General features: G+C 41.1%; 2 protein-coding genes across 5 annotated transcripts in view; both read left to right on the top strand.

The window, feature by feature from the left end:
• Positions 1–6,115, top strand: part of LOC138960414 (nephrocystin-3-like) — a 59,230-nt gene extending 53,115 nt beyond the window's left edge. The window contains exons 26-27 of the mRNA XM_070332322.1: positions 396–521; positions 3,669–6,115. Coding sequence (XP_070188423.1) covers positions 396–521; positions 3,669–3,812 — 270 coding nt within the window. The 3' untranslated portion in view covers positions 3,813–6,115. The remainder of the gene's footprint in view (positions 1–395; positions 522–3,668) is intronic.
• Positions 6,116–14,012: 7,897 nt separating this feature from the next.
• LOC138960402 (obscurin-like) overlaps positions 14,013–16,038 on the top strand; it is a 228,546-nt gene continuing 226,520 nt past the window's right edge. For all 4 annotated transcript variants that reach the window (XM_070332306.1, XM_070332305.1, XM_070332307.1 and 1 more), the window contains exon 1: positions 14,013–14,159. The gene's annotated coding sequence lies outside the window, so the exon portion shown is untranslated. The remainder of the gene's footprint in view (positions 14,160–16,038) is intronic.

Raw genomic sequence — 16,038 nt, 5'->3', positions numbered from 1 at the left:
TGCCTGTGTGTGTGTGCTTTAGATGGTGCCTGTGTGTGTGTGCTTTAGATGGTGCCTGTGTGTGTGTGCTTTAGATGGTGCCTGTGTGTGTATGCTTTAGATGGTGCCAGTGTGTGTGTGCTTTAGATGGTGCCTGTGTGTGTGCTTTAGATGGTACCTGTGTGTGTGTGCTTTAGAGGGTGCCTGTGTGTGTGTGCTTTAGATGGTGCCTGTGTGTGTGCTTTAGATGGTGCCTGTGTGTGTGTGCTTTAGATGGTGCCTGTGTGTGTGTGCTTTAGATGGTGCCTGTGTGTGTGTGCTTTAAAAAAAAACTGATCTGAACTGCACGTTTTCAAGATATTTCAAAAGAAAGTTTCCATGAAATCTTCACGTTTCTGTTACATTTTCCTCTTTAGAACAAGCATTCAGAAGCCGAGCCCTTGTATGAGAGAGCGCTCAGGGTGTACGAAGACAGCTTTGGACCTAATCATCCCAGAGTGGCTGAAACCTTACGCAACCTTGCTGTTCTTAAATACGAGCAGGTAAGTAAAACGTCAGATATCCTGTTCATTTTCAGCACTGTTTGTCTCTTTTCTAGGAGCATGTAAATTTTGATAGTTTGTTTTCTGGTATGATATGAATGCGCATATATATCAGACCTGGGAACCCATACGATTTCGGCGTATTTTGTACGCTTGATTGTCTAAAATACGATCAGTACGGTCGGTGGAAAATAAATACGATCAAACAAATTCATAGACTACTTTTCTTCACAATCGTAACTTACAGGCAAGAGAATCTTCCGCCGTTTGGCGGAAATCCGCCTTTTTGATGAGCCCCAGGGTCATTTCTGAGATCGGTGTAAATCCGTTGAGAAAATTTGGGGGGGGGGTACAGTACTTTCATCTGCGTAACAGCTTCCATCGGCGATAGTTTATTCTCAATTGGCGTATTTCCTCCGAAAACGGCGTATGGCTGCCTAAATGGCGGGGTAAAAAACGGTCATACACGTAAAATTCCACTCGTGCAAAAAACACGAGTGTACGTGGGAGTTTCAGCCCACGAACGCAGAAGAAGAAGAATTGGCGTATTCTTATTTGGACTGAATGTTGCTTGTACGAAATATACCGAGTAGAACCCGAGGATGATAAGAATGCTGTCGGAAACAACCGAGCAAGTGGTTTTATGCTTGTTCTGGAATTTGCCGAAGATTTCCGAGCGCTTTCTTTGTTTTTACGGATCGTGCAGTTTCTAGACCACGCGCCATTTTGGTCACCATGCATCGACGGATTACGAAAAGCGATAAGGCCCTTGCGGCCGAAATCGACTCAAGTGTGAAAAACAAATGGAATTTTGGTTGGCTTGAGGAGAGAGTGAAGACTTCGATCTGGTTGATGAAAGGCAAAGTCTAAAACAAACACACAGTGGAGCTCTCTGTTAAACTAGAACAAGAACAAGAACAAGAACAATTCTTTATTTTACGAGGGTAATAGAGTAAGCAGTGATCTGCTTTTTTACATCTGGCCCTCGCCCTAAAGAGGGACTAGTCTAAAATTGCTAAAGAATAAGCAAGTAAAGAAAACAAACTACTGCTACATGATTATAATAGAAATGAAAGTAAGAACATATCATCAATTTACATACAATACATTGCTTAAATGAAAAATGTAAGTTCATTTGACATGAGTTAAGAATTATAGAGTAGATTGCACTGACGCAACAACGTTGTAAGTGCCATGCCCATTGACATACACTGCATTCGAAAGAATCAGTGTATATAAAAATAATAATACATTGTTAAAAAGCACCGGTTGTTCGTTTTAACAACCATTCTAGCGACAACAGATGTTTATTTAGACTTCATGAGATAAGACGTATATCTGGTCTTAAAAACGTTTGTGCTGCTAGTTTGCCGTAGGATTGTCGGAAGAGTGTTCCAGAGACTGCTACCTGAATAGACTAAACTAGATTTGAATAGGTCAATCCTAGGCAGAGGCATGTTCAGTCTCATCAGTTGGCGTGAAGTTTTTAACGTGAATTTGGAAAATATGGTTTGAGGTACACATCCATGAATAATTTTATGCATAAGGGTACCTTTATTATAACTTAGCCTTGCCTTCAGAGGAAGAATGCCTAAGTTCATGTAGTCTAACTCAGATAGGGTTGTTTTCTTTAATAAGACTACTTTAAGCGCTCGCTTATGTAATCTAATTAGTGGTTTGAATGAATTTTCACTTGCCGAGTCCCACAAGGTAGACGCGTAGTCAATAACAGACTGAATATGAGCATTAAAGAATAATTTCCTGGCTTCCAAATTCAGAAAGTGCTTGATTCTAGATTGTTAAAGGCACAGTAAGCCTCCCGTAAACCATCACAGATACTGTCAGGCTTTTACACACAGTACAAACACCCTTCCATTTGAACGCTCGCCGAACAGGAACATCCTAGGTGGCCTACGTAAAGAGCGAGCAATTTTCAAAGAATTAATTTTTCGGATTGTCTCCATCTCAATCGGACCCATCCTGAACTCAGGTCAAAAATGAGTTACTTCCCTTCAACTGGCGATTGCCGTGGAGCGATGATTATCAGAATGAATCGGACCGTGGTGCGTTTTGGCGCTAGACCTAACTTTTAAAATCTAAATAATAAATTGACAGCTTGTTACACAAACATTCTTAAATCATAAAAGAGTTATTTTTTCATCAAGACAAGATCAGTACAATTCGAAGTTTTGAAAGTTTGAAAAAAGAAAAGCCCGGAAGCAGGGTCACGTAAGGTCGTGGTTTTCGTAGCTGACGGCGGTTTATAGGCAGTCAAAAGCCATCGCTAGAGTTCTTATGAACCACATTCGTTTGTTTCGTGAAAAGTCAGAGGTACATAATAACGTGCTATTGCAGATAAGCTCACAGCGAGCCGCATTCAAATTACAAACTGACGACTGCATTGTGAAAAAAGGAAACTGGATCACACGGGTTCATGATGGCTCAGGGGTAAGGTAAACCACGCAAAAATAAATTCTTTGAAAATTGCTCGCTCTTTACGTAGGGCACCTAGGATGTTCCCGTTTGGTGAGCGTTCAAATGGAAGGGTGTTTGTACTGTGTGTAAAAGCCTGACAGTATTTGTGATGGTTTACGGGAGGCTTACTGTGCCTTTAACGATTTTGAACACATTGGCGAGAAATTACTGCAGCTTCAAGTGCACTGTTTTGTAAAGTTATGGTGTCTCCTGGTGCACGTTTTAGGTGTGGAAAATGCCCAAAACCCTCAGCTTCAGGGGGCAAGGGGCCTATAGCGGCCCCCGCACCCCCGCATTATTTTCCTCCTTTGTGATGATTTCCTGTTCCCATGCCTGAACTTAAACCAATCCAGTATTTGGGAGGTTTGAATGATGTGTGGAGTACACTCATTTTTCTGAAAATACGCCAAGTTTCTTTGAGAATGCTACAAGTGCAAAACAGGGGTTCCCAGGTCTGATATATCCTTCATTGTAGCAGTGAAAATTGTAGGGCCATCGTGACAGGAAGAGCATGAAAAAGACTTGATATTTATTGTTCAAAAGTAGTCAGTCACCTCCATGTTAGTAATTAATTATCACTATCTGGTGTAGAAAGTTGCTCAAAAGCCTTCAGACTGAGTGCCTTGTGTACGTGAATCTTAACACAAACCTTTGCGGTGTTTGCCTTTACAGAAAGACTATGAGACGGCAGCCCGGTATTACAAAAGAGCCACTGACATCAAGGAACAGGAAGCCACATACACACACAAGGGTCTGTCTCGACGCAGCTCGAGCGGTGATACCAACTCCACTGTCAAGAATCTTATGCAAGTCTGATCATGGTGTTGACTTTCTACACAAGCTGACGTTCTTGTTACACTACAGCAATTGTTGTGTTGCCATTGTATTTGTTCTGTTCTAGTTTGCTGATGTTTGACTTATTCTGTTTTCTTTTCGCTGACGTGCCAATTAAGTCAACTGCTGGTTTGAAAGTCAACTGATTTTGAAAATCTTCAGAAAAATAATCTGGTCGATGAGTGATTTGAATATGTCCTGTAGTCAAAGTATATATATATATATATGCTCTGCAGTGACTGAAATACTGACTGCAGTACTGCTGTTTTGATCTGAAATACTGACTGCAGTACTGCTGTTTTGATTTGAAATACTGACTGCAGTACTGCGGTTTTGATCTGAAATACTTCTGTTAACTCTTATTGATTTCTTTGTTTTTTAACTCAAGAAAGGAAGGTGTCTGACAGGATTGGTATTGTTTTTATCAGTACAGTAGGACCTGTCTATAACGACCAACCGAAGGACGAACCAAAAGGGGTCCTTATAGCCAGGTGGTCGTGGTCGAAAGGTGAATTATATAAGAAAGAAGCTCGTTCGGGTTTCTTTTGGGTCGTCATTATGAAGAGGTCGCCAGGGCAGGTTTGATCGTTTTTCGTAATAACTTGGTCTTTCAGTTCATTTTGTGTACTTTTTAAATGTAATTCTTTTAGTGGAACAACGTAGCTGAAATTACCTGAAGTTTGTTTTACTGTTGCAAAACAACAACATTTTGAAATGGTTTTGTTGAATTGTTCACAGAAAGCTTGTATATTGACAAATCTTTGTGCAATAAACAGCCGTCCAGATATTGTACAGACACTCTATCTTTACACTTTTGATAACCTAGCTATGCATTGTGGTCCAAAATAATAATGCTTTGGTGCCCTTACGAAGGGCCATATATATATAATATGTTTGGATTAAAAACACGCTCAGAAAGTTAAAACGAAGAGAGGTACAGTAAAGCGTGCTATGAAGCACAGCGCAACCGCTACCGCGCCAAACAGGCTCGTCACTTTCACTGCCTTTTGCACTAGCGGCGGACTAGTACGTTCAGTTTCATTCTGTGAGTTCCACAGCTTGACTAAATGTAGTAATTTCGCCTTACGCGACTTGTTTGTATCAAGTTGTCTGTATCCCTTCACCAAACAATGAAACATCAAGTTGAGAGTCTCCCATTTAGGGAAACATCTTTGTTTGCATATAGAATTTTCAGGTCTGTGTTATTTATTAAGGAGATTTCTATAGCGCATAACTAAAAGCACTATGCGCTATGTATTAGCCTATCATCTGTTACCTCCACGGTTTATGGGTAAATAAAACTAGTGCATATTTTGTGGAGCTTATCAGGGTATTTCAGCTTACAGCATTAGGTCCTGTTCAGCGCTTTCAACTTGTCAGAGACTGTGTGGCCAGTGCGCAATTCTGATTTATCTGTTAATGGTACTTGTCAGAGACTGTGTGGCCAGTGGACAATTCTGATTTATCTGTTAATGGTGGGGCTACCTGCACTTGCTGCATGCTTACTCCACTTAACTGAGAAATGTTGACATGATGTACAAGATTTCAAGCCTTTATATGCATACCCACATGGTTTCATTGTTGTCCATTTCACTGTTTGGTGTGTGCGTGTGTGTGTGTGTGTGCGTGTGTGTGTGTGTGACTGTGTGTGACTGTGTGCAGGTGCACTTTTGTAGGCACCTGTCTTGCTTTTCAAAGCCTGCTTGACTGAGGGAGCCTCTTGTTCAATCAGACTTGAGTGCTTGTGTGTGTGTGCGTTCGTTTGTTTGTTTGTTTGCTTAACGCCCAGCCGACCACGAAGGGCCATATCAGGGCGGTGCTGCTTTGACATTTAACGTGCGCCACACACAAGACAGAAGTCGCAGCACAGGCTTCATGTCTCACCCAGTCACAACCCCATTAAAAGCTGAGATTCATAAAGGGAAAAAACCCCTGGAGGTAGGAATATTATATGTCGCTGCATAAAATTCTGGAATGTTAATGGGTGTTTTTCTCTCTCTTTGAAACTTGTGTTGGGGGGGGGGGGGGGGGGGAATCATAATTGTTTCACAGATTTTCTATGCTGCCTGTACATTGAGCCAGTGTTACTGTCCTTCATACCACCATAGTTTGTTGCATTTTACTATGTAAAGTTTGCAGTGTTCTAATCCGTCCACGATATCGAAGCTTGATATACTGTTGAATTTTATACACAAACCGATTTGTGTGTGTATTTTATGTGAACTTTACCTCATACGCAAAACATCCGTTTGGGTGCTGTTGGATTAAAAAATGAGCTTTTTGATGGACTAGTTTTATTTTTGTTATGGAAGAGTGAATGTGCTGGTGTTTTGTTGTTGTTATGGTAGAGTGAATGTGCTGGTGTTTTGTTGTTGTTATGGAAGAGTGAATGTGCTGGTGTTTTGTTGTTGTTATGGAAGAGTGAATGTGCTGGTGTTTTGTTGTTGTTATGGAAGAGTGAATGTGCTGGTGTTTTGTTGTTGTTATGGAAGAGTGAATGTGCTGGTGTTTTGTTGTTGTTATGGAAGAGTGAATGTGCTGGTGTTTTGTTTTTGTTGTTTTGTTTTTTAACTTTGTTGTTTGTTTTTTCCCTATTTAGATTTGGTGTAAAACATTCTTTACTATCGATTGGGTTCTTTCATGTGGGTCCAGACAATAGGTTTTCACCTTGCAGGTTTTATGGAGGAAAGTTTGCTGGGACTATGGCCTTAATTAGCATGAGACTCGGATTAATTTTGATTAGCGACTCTCATTAGGTTGTGTGGTGATCCCTATCTGGGACCTATTTTTACATCTGCCATGAGGGTAATGGCATGTTCCCTCACTGGTGGCAAATAATGTCATCCTGCTATGGTAGATCTGGATACTTCATTCATCAAAATGTATGCACAAATGAAAGTTGACAATTAAGTTTGTAAAATGTATCTTCTCCACTTTTTCTATGAAACTTTCATGGGTTCATGAGTGTAGAATCAGTCAGGAGAGAGGAAACTTAACCCCTTGACTGCCACAGTATGTATCGGGGAAATTCTTTGGTATCATAAAAATCTATTTTTCTGACAAGGAAAACATAAGGTTTTGTTTGCCCTTTGGATTGCTGCAAGATGATTGCCTCCCCTGAAGACCATTTTCTCAATTTTGGTCTATTGGATGATGTTCGGAAATAACTAAGGGAAATAACTAAGGGATGTGAAAGAGTGAATACTCTTGCTTTCATTGAGGCAAACTTTTCCACATGACATTACAGGCCAGTCGTTAGAGAGGCAAACTTTTCCACATGACATTACAGGCCAGTCGTTAGAGAGGCAAACTTTTCCACATGACATTACAGGCCAGTCGTTAGAGAGGGGTATGTCTGAAACACCAAGACAAGGAGCACTGTCTTGTGGAAAGTTTGTCACCAAAAAATACCCCAATCAAACCTGACAGAGTTATTGGGGCAGTTGGGGGGTAAGCCATTTGAAGGGTAAAGAGGGTAACATTTAAATATTTCAACTTCAGTGAAACAAAATAAGCTGTTGTCAAACTTTTTCATGTTTCCCTCTTTTTCACTTTTTTTAACTCGCAAACATCAAATGCAAGCAAGAACACACACACACACACACACACAGATTTGTTCACATGGGCAATGCCTAGAGACCAAAAACAGTTTTCGTATATATATATTGCAGGTGTTCTCTAGGGCCTTAGCATTACAGGTACCACTGTCTTCACAACTTTGAGCGCAAAGACAACTGGAGACCCTAGAATGAAACATCCCACAACAGAGAATGATAAGTAGAAGAGCAGTCAAGTCAAAGACAACTGGAGACCCTAGAATGAAACATCCCACAACAGAGAATGATAAGTAGAAGAGCAGTCAAGTCAAAGACAACTGGAGACCCTAGAATGAAACATCCCACAACAGAGAATGATAAGTAGAAGAGCAGTCAAGTCAAAGACAACTGGAGACCCTGGAATGAAACATCCCACAACAGAGAATGATAAGTTGAAGAGCAGTCAAGTCAAAGACAACTGGAGACCCTAGAATGAAACATCCCACAACAGAGAATGATAAGTAGAAGAGCAGTCAAGTCAAAGACAACTGGAGACCCTGGAATGAAACATCCCACAACAGAGAATGATAAGTAGAAGAGCAGTCAAGTCAAAGACAACTGGAGACCCTGGAATGAAACATCCCACAACAGAGAATGATAAGTTGAAGAGCAGTCAAGTCAAAGACAACTGGAGACCCTGGAATGAAACATCCCACAACAGAGAATGATAAGTAGAAGAGCAGTCAAGTCAAAGACAACTGGAGACCCTGGAATGAAACATCCCACAACAGAGAATGATAAGTAGAAGAGCAGTCAAGTCAAAGACAACTGGAGACCCTGGAATGAAACATCCCGCAACAGAGAATGATAAGTAGAAGAGCAGTCAAGTCAAAGACAACTGGAGACCCTGGAATGAAACATCCCACAACAGAGAATGATAAGTAGAAGAGCAGTCAAGTCAAAGACAACTGGAGACCCTAGAATGAAACATCCCACAACAGAGAATGATAAGTAGAAGAGCAGTCAAGTCAAAGACAACTGGAGACCCTGGAATGAAACATCCCACAACAGAGAATGATAAGTAGAAGAGCAGTCAAGTCAAAGACAACTGGAGACCCTGGAATGAAACATCCCACAACAGAGAATGATAAGTAGAAGAGCAGTCAAGTCAAAGACAACTGGAGACCCTAGAATGAAACATCCCACAACAGAGAATGATAAGTAGAAGAGCAGTCAAGTCAAAGACAACTGGAGACCCTGGAATGAAACATCCCACAACAGAGTATGATAAGTAGAAGAGCAGTCAAGTCAAACGACAACTGGAGACCCTGGAATGAAACATCCCGCAACAGAGAATGATAAGTAGAAGAGCAGTCAAGTCAAAGACAATTGGAGACCCTAGAATGAAACATCCCACAACAGAGAATGATAAGTAGAAGAGCAGTCAAGTCAAACGACAACTGGAGACCCTGGAATGAAACATCCCGCAACAGAGAATGATAAGTAGAAGAGCAGTCAAGTCAAAGACAACTGGAGACCCTGGAATGAAACATCCCACAACAGAGAATGATAAGTAGAAGAGCAGTCAAGTCAAAGACAACTGGAGACCCTGGAATGAAACATCCCGCAACAGAGAATGATAAGCAGAAGAGCAGTCAAGTCAAAGACAACTGGAGACCCTGGAATGAAACATCCCACAACAGAGAATGATAAGTTGAAGAGCAGTCAAGTCAAAGACAACTGGAGACCCTGGAATGAAACATCCCGCAACAGAGTATGATAAGTAGAAGAGCAGTCAAGTCAAAGACAACTGGAGACCCTAGAATGAAACATCCCACAACAGAGAATGATAAGTAGAAGAGCAGTCAAGTCAAAGACAACTGGAGACCCTGGAATGAAACATCCCACAACAGAGAATGATAAGTAGAAGAGCAGTCAAGTCAAAGACAACTGGAGACCCTAGAATGAAACATCCCACAACAGAGAATGATAAGTAGAAGAGCAGTCAAGTCAAAGACAACTGGAGACCCTGGAATGAAACATCCCGCAACAGAGAATGATAAGCAGAAGAGCAGTCAAGTCAAAGACAACACTGGAGACCCTAGAATGAAACATCCCACAACAGAGAATGATAAGTAGAAGAGCAGTCAAGTCAAAGACAACACTGGAGACCCTAGAATGAAACATCCCACAACAGAGAATGATAAGTAGAAGAGCAGTCAAGTCAAAGACAACACTGGAGACCCTAGAATGAAACATCCCACAACAGAGAATGATAAGTAGAAGAGCAGTCAAGTCAAAGACAACTGGAGACCCTGGAATGAAACATCCCACAACAGAGAATGATAAGTAGAAGAGCAGTCAAGTCAAAGACAACTGGAGACCCTGGAATGAAACATCCCACAACAGAGAATGATAAGTAGAAGAGCAGTCAAGTCAAAGACAACTGGAGACCCTGGAATGAAACATCCCACAACAGAGAATGATAAGTAGAAGAGCAGTCAAGTCAAAGACAACTGGAGACCCTAGAATGAAACATCCCACAACAGAGAATGATAAGTAGAAGAGCAGTCAAGTCAAAGACAACTGGAGACCCTGGAATGAAACATCCCACAACAGAGAATGATAAGTAGAAGAGCAGTCAAGTCAAAGACAACTGGAGACCCTAGAATGAAACATCCCACAACAGAGAATGATAAGTAGAAGAGCAGTCAAGTCAAAGACAACTGGAGACCCTGGAATGAAACATCCCACAACAGAGAATGATAAGTTGAAGAGCAGTCAAGTCAAAGACAACTGGAGACCCTAGAATGAAACATCCCACAACAGAGAATGATAAGTTGAAGAGCAGTCAAGTCAAAGACAACTGGAGACCCTAGAATGAAACATCCCGCAACAGAGAATGATAAGTAGAAGAGCAGTCAAGTCAAAGACAACTGGAGACCCTGGAATGAAACATCCCACAACAGAGAATGATAAGTTGAAGAGCAGTCAAGTCAAAGACAACTGGAGACCCTGGAATGAAACATCCCGCAACAGAGAATGATAAGTAGAAGAGCAGTCAAGTCAAAGACAACTGGAGACCCTGGAATGAAACATCCCACAACAGAGAATGATAAGTAGAAGAGCAGTCAAGTCAAAGACAACTGGAGACCCTGGAATGAAACATCCCGCAACAGAGAATGATAAGCAGAAGAGCAGTCAAGTCAAAGACAACTGGAGACCCTGGAATGATACATCCCACAACAGAGTATGATAAGTAGAAGAGCAGTCAAGTCAAAGACAACTGGAGACCCTAGAACAAAACAGGGTCGGCCCGCTATTGCGCCGGTCTGCTATTGCGCGGGTCTGCTATTGCGCGGGTCTGCTATTGCGCGGGTCCACAATTGCGCGGGTCTGCTATTGCGTGGGGCCGCTATTGCGCGGTGACTATTTGTCATTCAACCAATCTCTCACAGTATAACAGAAATACCCAAAGCCAAAAGACGCAGTCTAGAGAATACTGTGCTGACAATCATTCAAACGTGTTCCAAGTCGGTTTCATGGAAAAGACTATGTATATTATTAAACAACAAAAGAAAATAAAGAGGTGTCACAGAAACTGAGGGGGAAAAAACCATTTCTTATTCCACAAAATTACTTTTGCAATCCCAACATTCAAAGCATCGAGCTCAGAAATACTACCTTATAAATCTCAGGTGGTCATAATATAATACCAACAAATAAACTGACAAACAAAATGTTGACATTGCATTTATTCCAATCTTGAACAGAAATTCAAAACAGTCACTGTCATTCTGAAATCTTGTTTCGACTTCTCAAAGAAAAAAAACCTAACAAAAGTAAGTTGGAATAACAAAAATAATGCATGAGTAAATGCCAGTCACTTTTCACATTTTCCAAAGACCTGGACAAAAGAAAACCAAGAACACCTGTTCTCTACCTCATTATCAAAAAACAAAACAAAACATATTACATTAAAAAAAACTTAATTCTTAAAGGTCCTTGTCTACATTTTTATACCGAAATCACCATTTGACCATTAAATTGCAGAGTCTATTATCTACAAATATCAACAATACACTCCCTTTCGATCAGGAAAGACGAAGCCATTGGCAAAATTGTATAGGCATAGATAAAAATGTCCACCAAAATACCCGTGTGACTTGGAATAATAGGCCGTGAAAAGTAGGATATGCGCCGAAATGGCTGCGATCTGCTGGTCGATGTGAATGCGTGATGTATTGTGTAAAAAATTCCATCTCACACGGCATAAATAGATCTCTGCGCCTTGAGTCCGAGTCTGGAGATACGCGCGCGATATAAGACTTCATATAACATAACATAACAGTGTAGCCGTTTGAAAATTCATTGTAGTATTCCAGCGTAGTACTCATAGTAGGATATCCTTATTTGGAAAATGCCAAGCGCAAAACTCCTCTCAAATCCCGTGCATTTTGTGTGTTTAAAAAAAGGGTGGACAGCGCTCCAGTGTCAAACTGTTGCTGCACTTGTTTGGCCCGGCGTGGCTATAAGCATAGTGACATGAATTTGATTGGTCAGTATTTTTAGGCAAAGCACATGTTCTCAGAAAACAAAATATTGGAAGCGTGAGTCACGCTTCCCAAAAATAAAATCTTTTTTTACATATATTTTTTTTTCTATAACTTTTTCCCCATGGTTCATTCATCATTTGACATAATTTTGTATCGAAATCTAACCATAAGATTATTGAAAAAAAGCAAAAATGTAGACGACCACCTTTAAACAAAAAAATAAAACCTTAAATTTAGCTTAAACAATAAAGCAACCAACACAAAGAGCTTGCTAATAAAACGAAAAAACCAAAGATGCAAATATTAAAAGGTCTGTTTTATCCTTGATAGTTTTTAAATTGCAGCCTTTAGCATTACGCTCCCCATACTTCAACAAGCAAAGGAAAAGAAAACAACCCACAAACATTGTGCTTCTTGATGTCTAACCACATCTTGGGCACATGCAGCACATTGCTTATAATCACATTGTGCGTCTTGATGTCTAACCACATCTTGGGCACATGCAGCACATTGCTTATAATCACATTGTGCGTCTTGATTTCTAACCACATCTTGGGCACATGCAGCACATTGCTTATAATCACATTGTGCGTCTTGATTTCTAACCACATCTTGGGCACATGCAGCACATTGCTTATAATCACATTGTGCGTCTTGATGTCTAACCACATCTTGGGCACATGCAGCACATTGCTTATAATCACATTGTGCTTCTTGATGTCTAACCACATCTTGGGCACATGCAGCACATTGCTTATAATCACATTGTGCGTCTTGATTTCTAACCACATCTTGGGCACATGCAGCACATTGCTTATAATCACATTGTGCGTCTTGATTTCTAACCACATCTTGGGCACATGCAGCACATTGCTTATAATCACATTGTGCGTCTTGATGTCTAACCACATCTTGGGCACATGCAGCACATTGCTTATAATCACATTGTGCTTCTTGATGTCTAACCACATCTTGGGCACATGCAGCACATTGCTTATAATCACATTGTGCGTCTTGATTTCTAACCACATCTTGGGCACATGCAGCACATTGCTTATAATCACATTGTGCGTCTTGATTTCTAACCACATCTTGGGCACATGCATCACATTGCTTATAATCACATTGTGCGTCTTGATGTCTAACCACATCTTGGGCACATGCAGCACATTGCTTATAATCACATTTGATATAATCAGGTACACACATGACAACTGGCACGGTACTCGCACAAAGCTGAGCGTGCCATGTCAACAATTCAACATTCACACTGACAGACAGACACCCCGGGTAGCATAACGGTACCCGCACAAATTAAGCTGAGCGTGCCATGTCAACTACATTCACACTGACAGACAGACACCCCGGGTAGCATAACGGTACCCGCACAAAGCTGAGCCTGCCATGTCAACAACATTCACACTGACAGACAGACACCCCGTCGGGTAGCATAACGGTACACGCACAAAGCTGAGCGTGCCATGTCAACAACATTCACACTGACAGACAGACACCCCGGGTAGCATAACGGTACACGCACAAAGCTGAGCGTGCCATGTCAACAACATTCACACTGACAGACAGACACCCCGGGTAGCATAACGGTACACGCACAAACTGCTGAGCGTGCCATGTCAACAACATTCACACTGACAGACAGACACCCCGGGTAGCATAACGGTACCCGCACAAAGCTGAGCCTGCCATGTCAACAACATTCACACTGACAGACAGACACCCCGCCGGGTAGCATAACGGTACCGGCACAAAGCTGAGCGTGCCATGTCAACAACATTCACACTGACAGACAGACACCCCGGGTAGCATAACGGTACACGCACAAAGCTGAGCGTGCCATGTCAACAACATTCACACTGACAGACAGACACCCCGGGTAGCATAACGGTACACGCACAAAGCTGAGCGTGCCATGTCAACAACATTCACACTGACAGACAGACACCCCGGGTAGCATAACGGTACACGCACAAAGCTGAGCGTGCCATGTCAACTACATTCCACAGGCAAGCCACCCTGGGGCCACGGTAAATCTGGGTCAGACGAAGCACGCGTCAGACCCCGCTGACTACACAAAGTCAACACAACACACTCTTACACTCTCGTCTGCACAGTCAGTGAGGGTGATGGTGTGCCCGTCACATTAGTGTCGCCAAGTTACTTCAAGTCAAAAGCTGGCTGAAGTTGGCGTTTAAAGGAGACGATGACAGAATGACAAGGTGAGAAATTGTACTGATTTCGTGGAAACAAAAGTTCGTATTTGATTTCGGAGGTGACTGTCTGATGATTTCGAAACTGGACACAAGTGTAAGATTGACTCAGTTCCTTGTTGCGGCCAGCTGATAACGTAAGTCTCTCAGACAGCTGATAACGTAAGTCTCTCAGACAGCTGATAACGTAAGTCTCTCAGACAGTTGTGGGTTGAGTAGCCTCTGGAAATTTTCTAAGGACCAAAGCTTGCGTTTTGTCGGTGATTTTCGATTTAATGAAATCTTTCAATTAAACTGACCAAAACCTAACGATCATATACTCTCAGTTTAGGTTGTTTCAGTAAGTACTGGACATTGACTGATTTAGAGAGCATAATGATGTAGTTTGTGAGAGTTAAAACTAAATCTTGTAACACTAGTTTCCTTGATAAAATGCTCTGTTTTACTTCTTAGTGTAATTTCGGTGAAATGTTAAAACAATGTTTTTGCCCTTGAAAGTAAAAACAGTGTTTTTAATCTGTCGGGACAGTTAGGCGGAGATTGTCTCCCTTGTATCGTCTGCTCCTTAAAATCGGTTCGGCGCCTGTGCCTGTGGTTCAGGATTGGCAGTTTGTTTCTAAATGAACCTGAAGACAACCGAGGAAAGTCACAGAAAACAACAACACCAACACCAACACAACACCAACAACAACAACAACAACAACAACAACAACAACAACAACAACAACAACAACAAAACGTATCTGAAACGTACTGCACGTAAAACTAAATTTCAATTCGAAGTTTGGTTATAAAATACGTTGTCCCGCGTATGCCAATGGTTCGCGGTGGTTACCGTTTGTGCTTCTGAAGCTGCCTTTTCAGTCTCTCTGAGGATGAGAAGTATTGAATTAGAAAAAAACACCTGTTGAAAATGTAGTCTGCAGCAGATTTAGAGTACATAACGGTTTTATGTTCTTGAACTGGTTATAGAAAAAGGCCAGAGACGCAAACCTTAACTTGAAATATTCACTAAACTTTTCATTTATAGACTTTTTTTTTTAACCATTCTTTAATTTATATAATTTAATTTTTTCAATCAATCAGTGAGAAAATAACGTACTTGTTTAGAAAAACACATATCAGAGATGAAAAGCCTGGATGCTCTTGTGCAGAATTAGCAGTGTTTGCTGAATTTAATTTTGCAGATTGACATAAATCAAATTTTAATTACGAGAATAATTCAGGAAACCATTCTCTCTCTCTGCACAGAAAACGTAAAATCTATTGATTATTTGCATCGGTCCACGTGCATCAATAGTCGTATCACATGTCAAGGCCTTGTCATATCTGGTGCATCAATAGTCGTATCACATGTCAAGGCCTTGTCATATCTGGTGCATCAATAGTCGTATCACATGTCAAGGCCTTGTCATATCTGGTGCATCAATAGTCGTATCACATGTCAAGGCCTTGTCATATCTGGTGCATCAATAGTCGTATCACATGTCAAGGCCTTGTCATATCTGGTGCATCAATAGTCGTATCACATGTCAAGGCCTTGTCATATCTGGTGCATCAATAGTCGTATCACATGTCAAGGCCTTGTCATATCTGGTGCATCAATAGTCGTATCACATGTCAAGGCCTTGTCATATCTGGTGGTCTGCATGATCGTTTAAACGAGAAGGAAGGTAAGCCCTGCTTATCCTCAATGTGTTGTGCAATATGGCATGAAAATCTTTTTAAATTTGTTAACAATTACAGCTTTGTATTCCATGTTTATTATTTTTTACGAAGTAATTATAGTAAAATAGTCTTATGTTTGTTATTTGTTCGACCCTCTTATGATTATGGAGTTTTATGCACTGCCTTTTATAGTTAACTAAACTTTTGTATTTGAAATAGC

This window comes from Littorina saxatilis, linkage group LG2, assembly GCF_037325665.1.
Source record: "Littorina saxatilis isolate snail1 linkage group LG2, US_GU_Lsax_2.0, whole genome shotgun sequence".
Classification (NCBI taxonomy): domain Eukaryota; kingdom Metazoa; phylum Mollusca; class Gastropoda; order Littorinimorpha; family Littorinidae; genus Littorina; species Littorina saxatilis.
Note: the sequence above shows the minus strand (reverse complement) of the source record. Positions and strands in the feature narration are given on the sequence as shown.